This window comes from Aphelocoma coerulescens, chromosome 4A, assembly GCF_041296385.1.
Source record: "Aphelocoma coerulescens isolate FSJ_1873_10779 chromosome 4A, UR_Acoe_1.0, whole genome shotgun sequence".
NCBI lineage: Eukaryota > Metazoa > Chordata > Aves > Passeriformes > Corvidae > Aphelocoma > Aphelocoma coerulescens.
In genome coordinates this window covers 20,915,195-20,928,030 of record NC_091018.1, presented here as the reverse complement: position 1 = coordinate 20,928,030, position 12,836 = coordinate 20,915,195, and the positions used below count along the sequence as shown (strand labels likewise).

Genomic DNA, 12,836 nt, shown 5'->3' with positions numbered 1-12,836 from the left:
CTCTTTGAAGTCCTGGGGAGCTCCTGTGGAGTGTTACTGACAAGGACAGGCTGCACCTGCATTTGATCCTGGATGCTTGGAAGGAAAGTTTGATAGTGGCAATTCTGCTTCACAGCCTCTGCTCGCTGAGACACACAGAATGCAGACTGGGGGCACAAAAATCCCAGACTGGTTTGGGTGGGAAGGGACCTTAAAGCCCATCCAGTTCCACCCCTGCCATGGGCAGGGACACCTCCCACTGTCCCAGGCTGCTCCCAGCCCCAGTGTCCAGCCTGGCCTTGGGCACTGCCAGGGATCCAGGGGCAGCCACAGCTGCTCTGGGCACCCTGTGCCAGGGCCTGCCCACCCTCACAGGGAACAATTCCTTCCCAATATCCCATCCGACCCCTCCCTGTGTCCTGCCTCTCCATCCCTTGTGAATCGTCTCTCTCCATGTTTCCAGTTTGTTCCTTCAGGCCCTGCAAGGCCACACTGAGGTCACCCAGAGCTTCTCCTCTCCAGGCTGAACAACCCCAGTTCCCTCAGCCTTTCCTCCCAGCAGAGCTGCTCCATCCCTCTGCTCATCCTGGTGCCTCCCCTGGCCTGGCTCCAGCAGCTCCAGCTCCTCCCTGTGCTGAAGAGGTGGCACAACAAAAATATCCAGGCAGAACACAACAGAAGGATCTCCTCAGCTGCCCCAAACCACCCAGGATGGGATTTCTGCTTATTAGAACTGGGAAATGAGTTGAGAGGAGGAGGCTGGAGCAGGGCTGGAAGGGGCCGTGGATCCAGCAAGGTCCCTGCTGTGTTGTGGCCGGGGACGGAGGCACAGCAACACTCCCTGGTTACCTGTGCTCGGGAAACAGCAACGCTCAGAGCCACAGGAGCGCTGGCAGCTCCCTGATCCACCGGGAGAGCCGGCCCGGGCCCGGGGGTGACACAGCCCTTCCCTCAGTGCCAGCCGGGGAATTGGGAATTGTCCCCATCCCAGTGTGACACAGCCCTTCCCTCAGTGCCACCCGGGGAATTGGGAATTGTCCCCATCCCAGTGTGACACAGCCCTTCCCTCAGTGCCAGCCGGGGAATTGGGAATTGTCCCCATCCCAGTGTGACACAGCCCTTCCCTCAGTGCCACCTCGGGAATTGGGAATTGTCCCCATCCCAGTGTGACACAGCCCTTCCCTCAGTGCCACCCGGGGAATTGGGGACTGTCCTCATCCCAGTGTGACACAGCCCTTCCCTCAGTGCCACCTTGGGAATTGGGGACTGTCCCCATCCCGGGTGTGACACAGCCCTTCCCTTAGTGCCAGCCGGGGAATTGGGGACTGTCCCCATCCCAGTGTGACACAGCCCTTCCCTCAGTGCCACCCGGGGAATTGGGGACTGTCCTCATCCCAGTGTGACACAGCCCTTCCCTCAGTGCCACCTCGGGAACTGGGGACTGCTCCCCATCCCAGCAAACCTCTGGATCCCTTCCCGTGTGAGGGAACCCCACTGCCCTGCTGTGATCCTGCTGACTGCAGCTTCCAGAGCCTCCTGCTCCGGGAGCACCTTCACCCCTCACCCTGCCAGGCTCCAAGGACAGGGAGAGGAGTGACCCTGCCCTGGAGCTGTGTCCGAGCACAGACAGGGCCCTTTTGGGGCGGATCGGAGCTGCCAGGCGGGTCCAGCTGCGAAATGCCATCGAGAGGGCAAAAGGCATTCAGTGATTTACCTCCTGCTCGGCTTCGGGTAATCCTGAACCCTTCCACTTCCACCCGACCCTATTCCCTCCCTGTGGGAGGCAGTGCAATCCCTGCTCCCAGCAGGCCGGGGCACCGACCAGTGCCAACCAGCATGGCCCGGCCAGCATTCACTTCAAGATCAAGCAAGGCCGAGGTTGGTAAAAACAGCTGTTAACCAGCAGATAAAAATTCCCAGGAAAAGAAGCCCAACATAAAACTTCCCAGAAAACAGACAGAAGTTAAAATAAAACCCATTTAATGGGACTCAAGCAGCACACTGAGCTCGCAGGTGAGGTTAAGGCTCGTTGTGGTTGAGGTTGTGGCTGGCCCTGGATCCCTGGAAGTGTCCCAGGCCAGGTTGGACGGGGCTTGGAGCAGCCTGGGACAGTGGAAGGTGTCCCTGGGGGTGGAATGGGATGAGCTTTAAGGTCCCTCCCAACCCACACCATCCCAGGATTCCCTAATTCTGCGACTGAGGCACTTCCCATCCTTCTGAAATCTGGAACACCAGAAGTCCCAGGGAGCCAGGAATTTGCATGGGGGGAAACTCCAGCTCGAACCCAAACTCCTCATCTGAAACCAAACCAGAACTGCAGCGCTTAGAAAGATTAGAGGGCAAAGAACATTTAACAGACATGCCACAGGAAACAGCTCGGGGACCATCGCTTTGTACCCATTTCCTCGTGGGAAAGAGGCTTTTTCACGGACTAAATGGTCAAAGAAATCCCCATGAGCAGCACGAACAGGGCAGGGAGGAGGAGCTCAGTGCAGATCTTGTGGGAAGGGGGTTGTGGTGAGACAGTGCTGGGGCTGCTGTCAGGCAGCTCCCAAAGATCTCTGCCCCCAACAGGGAATCACGAAAATCCTGTTTGTGCTGAGAGTGGGATCTGCCCTTTCAGAGATGGGACACAAGGCTGGGAAGTCATCTCTGTGGGATTTATTTGGGTTCTTTTGGGACAGAAATAAACCCTGCATGGCCAAAGGAACCCGCTCCTCATGGGTTCCTTCTGCTGCCTCAGTGAGAAGCCCTAATCACAGAACACCCCCTAATCACAGAAGGAAAACCAAAGGAGCTGCAATGAGTTAAGAGATGGTGGCAGAACTCCTTTTTGGCACGGGGCTCTCTTGTGGAGAGCAAAGCCAAAGCCCAGAGGGGAGCCAGCCATGGGAAGTGTTTGTTACCCAGCCCGCAGCTCTGGGAAGGGGTGGCTGCTGTCACCAGAGCAACAAAACACGGGACAAGGGTGGGGAGAGGAGAGCAGGAATGCTGGTGTGCCTGCCTGGGATTGAAGAGGGCACAGCAGGGTGTTTATTCACAGCCCAGAGAGTTCAGCAGCTGTTTCCAAACAAAAGTCACATCCAAGAAACAAACTCTTAGCACAGCTCCCACACGAGGGAATGGCGAGAAGGAGGAGGAGGAGGAGGAGGGAGAGAAATTTCAGGACAACTCCAAATTCCTGGGGATTGGTGACATTTGCTCCACGTTGAGCTGTCAGTAGTGATGGGAATGAAGCAGGAGAAGCTCCAGGCAGGGCTGTCAGGCCCGGGCCCGGCGCAGGCCGGGGTAGCTCTGCACTGTCCTGGCGATGGCCTCGTCCAGGCTCACCACGGGGCTGTAGCCCATGGCCCTCTTGGCCCTCTCACAGCTGTAGTAGTGGAAGGTCCCAGCCAGGGCCACCCTCATGGGCGTGAAGGTGGCCTTGATGGTCACCAGGGGCCTGAGCAGGGCCAGCAGCAGGGACAGCAGCAGGGACAGGTAATAGGCCAGCCAGTAGGGGATGTGGTACTTGGGAGGGTCGTAGTCCAGGCCGGTCAGGATCCGGGACATGAACGTCCAGAAGGGAATTGGTTCATCATTGGTGATGTGAAAGGCCTGGAAGAGAGGGAGAGGAGAAGCCAGGAGTTAAAGCCATGGTGGATTTCCCAGGTCTGGCTCTGTGATGGCCTATCTCCTGCTCCTGCACAGGACATGACCCCCACTGTCCTGACAAACTGCTTTGCACTGCCCACCTCTGTGTGAAGAGGAGGGAATCCCTGCTTTTCCAAGCAAACCAGCTACTTCCAGCACTTCAGAGGCCAGGATTCCTCAGAAGTGTCAACCAAACTGATGGCACAGCACAGACCCAACAGGTTAAAACACCTCAGAGTGCCCAGAGCACGGCGGGACCACGAAAAGCTGGAAAAGTTCCTCCTGTTCAGAAGTGCACCCTAAAGGCTCCTGTGTTTCCACGTGTACCTCGTGGCTCCCCCAGTTCTGCCTGGATTGCCCCTCACAAGGAGTTTCACAGCAGGAAATTAAGGATATCCATTAAGGATATCCAGCTCAGCCCAGGTGGCCACCACAGAACCTGGAGCTCCCCTCCCCTGCAGGACGGATGCCTGGGACACTCAGGAATCAGGAGAGGCTGGGGATCCCTTCCCTTCCCTCCCCTCCCCTCCCCTCTCACCTTGCCACACAGGGCAGAGCCTTTGTGCAGCTTCTCTGCAGCCAGGATGTGCCCATGGACCACGTTCTCCACGTAGGTGAAATCCACCAGGTTCTTCCCATCCCTGCACACAGAAAAGGAAGTTCAGCCCCAAGACAAGCCGGGCTGAAAATGTGCTCGTGGCAAAAGGGAGGACTTTCACCCGGGATAAACTTATCCCAAGTGTCCCTTTCCTTCTCCCTGGTGCTGCCATTCCAGGCCATACCCTGGCAGAGGGTGGGACTACCCTCAGGTATTTTGGAGAAGGGAGGGTTGCTGTTGTCCCAGCTCCCAGCAGAGCTGCCATTCCTGCAGCAGCACCGTTTTTAAACCTCCCAAGCTGCCAAAAGCCTGGGAGCTGCAGACCCTGCAGGTCTGGGGATCAGCAGTGATCCACAGAAGCAGAACAGAGGCAGAGGGGTGACAAGCACAGAGAGTGTCACTTAAGGACAAACTTCCAATCAGGAATTGCTCGGCTCAAGGAATTCTGACTCCCCCAAGAAGCCACCTTCAGCCTCAGCTGGATCAGGTTTAACTCACTGTGTGAGATCTGTTTCTACACAGGCCCCGAAAATTAATCTGCTTATCACTTTCCAGAGTCCAGCCAATCAGAGAATCAGGGAATGGTTTGGGCTGGAAAGGAGCTTAGAGCTCATCTTGTTCCACCACTGGGATTTCAGAGCAAGGAAGAGTTTCAGTTGCTGTGCTCTGAAATTCCAGGGCTCCACTAGAAGCTCTAAGGCTCAATAAGAAGGCAAATGCCTCTGATCTGGTAATCAGAAATGTTACAATACTTTTAGCATTTCATACTTCATAGGGATTTTAATTGCCAGAACCTCAAGTACCACAAGTGCGTATTAATTAAATTAACAGCAAGTTAATTATGATAAAATCTGAGCTTCCTCATATTAGCAGCACAGCTCTTCAGACAGCTCAAGGCATGCCAGCCTTCCTCATGGATATTCCTTTGGCATTATGGGCACTCATCATGGCAGGGAATGAGCCCCTAACACAGGATTTTTAAGGAAAGAAAAGGGGATCAAAAGTGACAAATAAAAGAAACACAAGTGATTTCCTTTTGTTCCCTTCCAGAAGGGCTTTGTGATCCAGCACTGATTCTGCCCCAGCTCTGCAATGCCTGGGCCCTGCTCACCCAATGATGAACTTCATTTTGCCACTCTGAGCTGCCTGGACGAGGATGGGAACCAGCTGAGGGTCTCTGGGACCGAATATTCCGTGGGGACGGATTGCAGTGGTGAAGAAATTGTTGTCTGGGTCATTGGCACTGAGCACCTCCTGCAGGGAAAGAGGAGGACAAAGTCAGGAAGGAAAAAGGAGCTCAGCAACGCGTCCCAAGATGATCCTTAAAGGGGCTGGGGGGTCCCCATCTCCTTGGGAAGGAACCCATGGAAGGATTATTATCCCCTCCTGTCTTTCCAGGTGATCCTTCCTTCCTTCCCATCTCTGCCACTTCTCCTTGAGAAGAAAACCAGACAAAAATCAGTTTTTATGGCTGAGCACTCAACGAATTGACAAAGGAAGGGAAGGCTTTGCCAGAGGAGCTGTCCAAGCTCCTTCACCCCATGAACTCCTTGTGCACAGCTGGAGCAAAGGAGGACACTCAGGAATTCCATCTCTGTCCCTCCCAGCAGCCATTCCCAGCCCAGCCCCCCTGGATCTGCCTCAGGAGGGGGTGATCCCATCTCCCTGGCAGCTCCAGCAGCACATTCAGCAACTCTGGAGGAGATTTCATTCTCCTGGGAGCTCCTAAACAACATGTTCTGCTCATTTCCAACAGCTGCTGGAATTTCTGTGGAGGAGGCACAGACAAAAGCCCTCGGAATCCTTTCAGTTTCCCCCAAAACAAAGCCATAATCACCAGCATTCGGGCTACCCTTGATTGCTGCTCCTCAGCTTCCCCTTTACCAGTTCCTGCAAAGTGCTGGTGAAGGAACAGATGTTTTCACAATTAAAATTAATTAAGCTCTTTTGGAGGAAAATCCTTCAAGGCTCTCACACCGTCAGCAGCAGCGTGGAAGGGACTCTCAATTCTGCTGGCACAAAAAGCACGGATTCTTCCCACAACTGAAATGCAAGCCATGGGAGAAGGATCCCAAAAAGCTCTGCTCCTTTGATTGAAAGCACTGCTATCCCACATTTGACCCACAGATGCTGCAGCAGTAAGAACAGGAGCCAGAGCAGGTGCTGCTGCTGTGCAAGTGTCCAAGGCTGTGAGCTCTCAGATGTCTGGAGATCTTTTTGAACATTAATATTTTCAGGAACGGCCTGTGCCCCTCTCAGCTCAGGCCACGCTCCCACCTCATCTCCTTGTTCACATTCCCAACTCTAAACTCAGGCTGCAAATCAAGGAAAGAAGCAGAGAAGACAAAAAACTCCCCCCAACTGCTCTTAAACCAAAGCTGTGGCAGGTGAGGACTGGGATTATCCCACAGCTCTTCCATGGCAGTGACACCTCTGGCAGTCCTGGAACCACCTCTGCGGTGTCACACCGGATTGCCTTCAGCCTCTCTGGCAATTCGTGCCACAGCTTGATTTTATTCTCTTTTTATTAAGTGACTACATCAAAAAGTAACAATTTAACCATTGCCAAATACCTTCTCCTGCAGGATCTTGGTTTCTGTGTAGTAATCAATAGGTTTTTGTGCATAGGGGAGGTCTTCTGAGCCATTTTTTATGTCTGTGCCCTCAAAAACTACACTGGCACTGCTGGTTAACACCAATTTCTGCAGGAGACAGGGGAGAAAACCGGTGGTTAAAGCCTAAAATAAAAGGGTCGTTATTTACAAAGGGTGAGTAAAGATAATAATGATAATAATGATATTTAAGCAACTGATCTTACAGAAAATAAGCTGAGTCTAGCAGAAGATGAACAGAAACTGCAGGTGAGAGAATTCCCCTTTTAAATTCATTCTGTCCCACCATTTAGTGCTACCTGAAGGAGATTAAAACATTCCAACAAACACCCAAGGCACTCAATCCAGGGGCAACTTCTCCAGGAAAACCAGAGGCTTGGAGCACCCAACACCCAGTGTTTTTAACAAAGATTTGCTCATCTTGACAGTAATAGGTCACAGTAGGTTAACCCAAAAAAAGAAACCTTGGGTGTTTTTGTGGGATGATTTAGATGAAATGAATCTAATAGATGAATCAATAAATTTAAAAGAAATGAAATAAATGAATTTAAACGAAAATTTATGGGATATCCAAATAACCTAATTTATGGGATATCCAAATAACCTAAGGAGAAAATGTAACCTTCAATTCCAGGCTGCTGGACAGCAGCCTGGCTTCCTCAGGCTCTTTCTTTTGTGGGCAATTCACTTCCTAAACCAAACGACACCGAGATTATGGCACAAGGGTGTTCCTCCTCATTCCACAGCAAGGAACATTCCCACTGCTGGAACAGCCATCTCCAGGCCTATCCCCTTAGGAAAGCAGGAAAAAGCCACTTGTGAGGTGCTCCTCTCGCAGGGTGACTCCCAGCTAGGGGGACATTTTAATGGCTTTTTAATGGACATCCCAGTGTGGCTTCCTGTGGCAAACAGGGATTGAGTTCACGCTAAGCAGGAGACCACAGAGTCTCTCCTGCACTGGTTTTGATGGAATAAGTGGGAATTCATTATCTCAGAGCCCTCTGTCCCCTCCCAAACGAGGCTGGCACCAGCCTGTGATGGTGACAAAGTCCACCAGCCTCTCCCAGCCTCCCTGGGCCGTTCCAGCCTCGCCTCACCTGCACTCCAGCTTCTCTGCAGGCCTCAATGACTGCCTTGGTTCCCATGAAGTTCACCCTGTAGAAGAGCTCCCTGTTGTCACTGGCGGGCGCTGGCGATGCACAGTGGAACACCACGGCCACGCCTCGCAGGGCTGGCAGCAGGGCCTGCAGGAGAGCAGCGGGGACTCGGCACTGGGGCAAAGCCACTGGCAGGGGGAAAGTCACTGCGGGGACCCCGAGGGCCGAGAGGATTCCTCTGCCTGCTTTGAGGGGTTCTTACCCCCCTGGACAGCACTGGTTTAGCTTCAAACCTTGGAAAAAATTACCAACGGTCAGACAAGAATCAGGAAATGCAGTGGTGGGAATGAGGTGATGGACGACGAGGTGAGATTGGCACAGGGTGAAAAATGTAGAGGTTTTGGGCTTCTCTGTGTAGTAAATAGGTAAGAGTAAAAAATATCAACATGGAGGATTGTTGTTGTTCTCTAAACCTTCTTCTCCTTCTTCTACCACTCCATGTTCTGCAGGAAAAGTAGTTTGGAATAACTGGATAGAAAATTCCGCAGTTCCTGCCCGTGTTACTGAATAATTGGTAGGAAAGTGAAAATAATGTACGTTTTTAGTAACTACTGGTTAAAATATCTTTAAAAGGCTGTGTAAATCTTGACAATTAGACTCACTCCTACTTTTCTTCCTTCTATGCTGTACCTGGGTCACGTTAGTGGCTCTGTTTCTCTGGTAAGACTTAATAAACAACTATCTGGAAGCATTGAAACTCAAGGAAAAGTCTGGGTTTATCTTTGAAACTCCTTGCAAGGACTTTCAGTAAATTCTCTCCCATCCAGAGGGACTTGATTTACAGCACAGTAAAGTGTCAATCACCAGGAGGGAAAGAAACCAGCTCTTCTCTTCATGGGAACAGCTGCATTTCAAGTCCTGGTCCCTCTGTAAAGGTGGGCAGCTGGGATGGGGTTGGCAGCCAGGATCTCCACAATGTCCTGGCCTCACTGCACGCCACATCCTGTCTTCCTTCCAGAGAGATCCTGGGAGCTTCCCCAGAGCTGGAGGCTGTCCAGGCTGAGCTCCCTGCAATTCCCAAGTGCAGGCACGAGGCTCAGGACTACCTGGAGTTGGGGCACTGAGGAAGCAGCAGGCTCCAAGTTCCCCGTGGCACGGGCTGAGTGCAGGGGACTGTCCCAGAGTCATCTCCCACATGGCTCACGCAGGCCTTGGCCAAGGCTCCCACTCCTCCTGCCCTGGCTGTTGGGAATATGAGCTGTGCCTTTCTCATGGAGCTGAGAGAGCCCCTGCAATTAGCGCAGGGGCTGTAATTACCCTGTGAATCTCAGCTAACAGCAATGCACAGCATTAGCATGAACCAGTCCCGTTCTTTCCAGCTCCCAGCAGAAGCCAGACATCTGACACCAGATCTGCTCCCTTCAGAGGCTTCCAAGGAAAAGTGCTGGGGATACACCACAGGGAAGGGTTGGGGGGACACATCTGCACCCCCTCTGACAACCTGGGCAGGGCCTCCGGGGGTTCCAGTGCTTCAGGCAAGGCTCAGTGCTTGCACAAACACCCTCCCCAACCTCTCAGCAAAGCTCCTCCCAACGCCCCCCAGGATCCCCCTGTCCTTCGTGCCCCCAGGCCACACTGCTGGCTCATGGAGAGGTTGTTGTCCACCAGGACCCCAGCTCCTTCTCCAGCAGGTCATCCCCAGCCTGTCCTGGTGCCCAGGGTTGTTCCTCCCCAGGTGCAAGACCTGCCTGTGCCCTTCCCTCACCTCCTTGTCACACAGGTCTCCCTGGAAGAAGGTCACCTGGTCACTCTCAAACCTCTTGTGCATGTCGAAGACGTTGACGCTGTAGCCCTTGGCCAGCAGCTGCTCCACCATGTGCTGCCCCAGGAACCCCGAGCCCCCGATCACGGTGCAGCTCCTGCCAGCTCCAGCCTGCAGGGACAGGGGACAGCTCCTCAACAGGCAGGGACACACCAGCAAACTGACCTGAGCCTCCCTGGATCTCAACGAGCTGGAATTCTGCTCAACTACTCAGCAGCTGCACTGGAGGAGTTTGAATTGGGCCATCAAAGCTCGGTGCTGTCACAGGGAGTCCTGAGTGCAGACACTCTGGTTGGATTTTGGAAGGGGAAATCCTCATCCTCACAACCAAGAGGCTCAGGGAGGAGGGAAGGGAAAGAGGATTGGCCTCCACAAACTCGGCCTGGATGGTGAAGCAAAGAGAATTTGAAGGGAGTCGGCAAGAAAGATGGAGAGAGGCTGTTTACAACAGCATGCAGGGACAGGACACAGGGAATGGCTTGCACTGCCCAAGGGCAAGGTTAGGTGGGATATTGGGATGGAATTCCCCCCTGTGAGGGTGGGCAGGCCCTGGCACAGGGTGCCCAGAGAGGCTGTGGCTGCCCCTGGATCCCTGGAAGTGCCCAAGGCCAGGCTGGAGCAGCCTGGGACAGTGGGAGGTGTCCCTGCCATGGCAGGGGTGGCACTGGATGAGTTTTAAGGTCCCTCCCAACCCAGACCACTCTGGGATGATTCTGGGATGTGTTTCAGCCTCCTGGCACCACTAATGCAGAGTGTTAAAACCATCACCACTCTCAGAGCCTGTGACACTCAGAGCCAAGAAAGCAACCAGGTAAAGGCAGGGACTAATTCTCAGTCATTAGTTCTTCCTTCCTTTTTCCTTAAGCTCTGTAAATCAATGATTGCAGTCACTAATTAACAGACTTCAGCCTGGCCACTCATCTGACTAGACTGAGACCAAAGGCCTCACTGCCAGCACAGAACAGCCAGGCCCTGAGTGTGAGGGAGCTTTTACACAAAGAATGCTCTGTGCTGGCTGGGAACAGTTTCACTCCTGGCTGTAACACAGCCCCCACCTCTGCAGGGGTCCCTGAGGGAGCCTGCACCCCCGAGCCACACAAAGACAGCCACTGTTCACAAGCTTTGCAGGGCACATCCTCAAGCAAAGGTTCTGCTGCCAAGTGCTGGGTTATGCACAGGAGAAATCCGAGCAGTTCCCTGAGCTACATCAAAGCACAACCTTTTATTCAGGATGGGCCACGCAAAGGGGAGTCTGATCGGGGTCTGGAGCATAAATCCTGTGAGGAGCAGCTGGGAAAGGGCTCAGCCTGGAGCAAAGGAGCTCAGGGGGGACCTTGTGGCTCTGCACAAGTCCCTGACAGGAGGGGGCAGCCGGGGGGGTCGGGCTCTGCTGCCAGGGAACAGGGACAGGAGGAGAGGGAACGGCCTCAGGCTGGGCCAGGGGAGGCTCAGGGTGGATATTGGGAACATTTCTTCACTGGAAGAGTGGCCAAGCCCTGGCAGGGGCTGCCCAGGGAGCTCTGGAGGCCCCATCCCTGGAAGTGTTCCGAAAACGAGCGGACATGGCCCTTTGGGATGCGGTGTGGTGAGGATGGAGGGATTCAGTCTGAGGGGGGACAGCTGCTGAGGGGACAGAAACTGTTCCAGCTTCTCCTCAAAAGGCACTCACTCCCTTCCACTGCCCTTTTCCCTTGCCTTCCCCTGTACCCTTTCCCACCGGGTCCCTTCCACCCCAAAGGTGGAATTCCCTGGCATTCCCTGATCCCAGGGCACTCTCCACGAACCAGGAGCACCCAAACTGCTCCGAGATGTGCCTGAAGTGAAGTTTTACAGCAGCAGAATGCTGCCCTCTGCCTCTGAACCTCAGAGCACTGCCGAGGCTTCAGAGGAATCACAGAACCCCTGGTTTGGGTTGGGAGGGACCTTAAAGCTCATTTTATTCCACCCCCTCCAGCCCAGGTTGCTCCAAGCCCCGTCCAACCTGGCCTTGGACACTCGCAGGGATGGAGCAGCCACAACTATAAATAACTTTATAATAAACTCTCCATGATTCGACATTGCACAGGATAATATTCATAGCAAGCCAAGCTACGCACGCCCACATTGATTTTAAAGTAGGAGTGCAACCTATCCAAATTATACCTTGGAAAAATCAGGTTTTCTCCCCAGAATGTTCATTAATGCGGGGTCAGCCTCGTGTCTTCCCTAGTGATGTGCAGAACGTTTATGAATTTGTTTCTGCAAGACAAATCTTCCCAAAGCACCGCGTCAGGCCCCAACTCACCGCTCTGAGGCGCGTGGCCATGGCTCGGGTGAGGCACTATCCGCCAGAATCCTTGAAAAAAAGGGAGAATATTGTTTTATTCCCGATGAAATAACACATTTCCAGTTCGAGAAATCAAGGCTTGAAGCCATTATGCTAAAGAAGGATGAGGAGAGGGAGTGAATTCTCCCTGTTCCTCCAAACCAAATCAGCACCTGCAGGTGTTGGCCTGGCTCTCTTTATTGTTCTGAAAGCCCTCTGAAATTCCAAGGAAAAAGCCAAGAAGAGGCAGGATTGGCGCCTGTCCACCTGGAACACGGAGCTGGTTTGAAAGCAGGGGCACAGGGCGATCCCCCCCCCAGCTGTTCCCTCTTCCACCCCCCTATCCCTTAACACCTCATCCCTCTCCCAAATGCAGTTTACGAACTGCTGCATCTCCAGCTCCCCCCCAGCTCTTTCAGCCCCATCCCAGAGCCCCCCACGGCCTTTAGGACCTCACCCATAGTCCCCAGGACCCTCCCCACGGCCCCAGGACCTCCACCACTGCTTCCAGCTCCTTCCCAGTGCCTTTCCACATTCCCCCAGGACCTCGCCCACGGACCCTAGGCCTCCTCCCACAGCCCAGAGACCGCTCCCCGCTGCTCCCAGCACCTTTGCGCAGCTGCCAGGACCCTCCCGGACCCCTCTCGCCGCCGCCGCTGCCCTCAGTGAGCGCCGCCCCCGGCCACGCCCCCTGGCTGCTCTCCACCAATCAGCGCCGCGCCTCCCGCCAGACCCCGCCCACTCCCCCCCATTCCCGCCTCTTTCCCTGGGGCGAGCATCGCGCCAGCCC

At 54.0% G+C, this 12,836-nt stretch overlaps 1 protein-coding gene across 4 annotated transcripts; it reads right to left on the bottom strand.

The window, feature by feature from the left end:
- Positions 1-1,942: 1,942 nt before the first annotated feature.
- NSDHL (NAD(P) dependent steroid dehydrogenase-like) lies at positions 1,943-12,742 on the bottom strand. Of its 4 annotated transcripts, XM_069015735.1 has the most exons (9): positions 12,656-12,742; positions 12,026-12,076; positions 11,884-11,946; positions 9,685-9,852; positions 7,920-8,066; positions 6,784-6,912; positions 5,322-5,464; positions 4,151-4,253; positions 1,943-3,576 (listed from the first exon to the last, which is right to left on the bottom strand). In XM_069015735.1, the coding sequence occupies exons 2-9, from the start codon at positions 12,044-12,046 to the stop codon at positions 3,241-3,243; spliced, it is 1,110 nt and encodes a 369-aa protein (XP_068871836.1). In that variant the 5' UTR covers positions 12,047-12,076; positions 12,656-12,742; the 3' UTR covers positions 1,943-3,240. The 4 variants fall into 4 exon arrangements, with proteins under 4 accessions (XP_068871836.1, XP_068871833.1, XP_068871834.1 ...); XM_069015732.1 differs by lacking the exon at positions 11,884-11,946; XM_069015733.1 differs by lacking the exons at positions 11,884-11,946; positions 12,656-12,742 and adding an exon at positions 12,606-12,628.
- Between the last annotated feature and the right edge of the window lie 94 nt (positions 12,743-12,836).

What these genes read in the sequence shown, in the direction of transcription:
- NSDHL (XM_069015735.1), bottom strand. Translation starts at nt 12,046, where the DNA reads ATGGCCACGCGCCTCAGAGCG. An exon ending in GAAAACCTGATTTTTCCAAG is followed by an intron (nt 9,853 to 11,883) that starts GTATAATTTGGA and finishes CTGTCCCTGCAG; the next exon opens with GCTGGAGCTGGCAGGAGCTG. An exon ending in GAGACCTGTGTGACAAGGAG is followed by an intron (nt 8,067 to 9,684) that starts GTGAGGGAAGGG and finishes GCTCTCCTGCAG; the next exon opens with GCCCTGCTGCCAGCCCTGCG.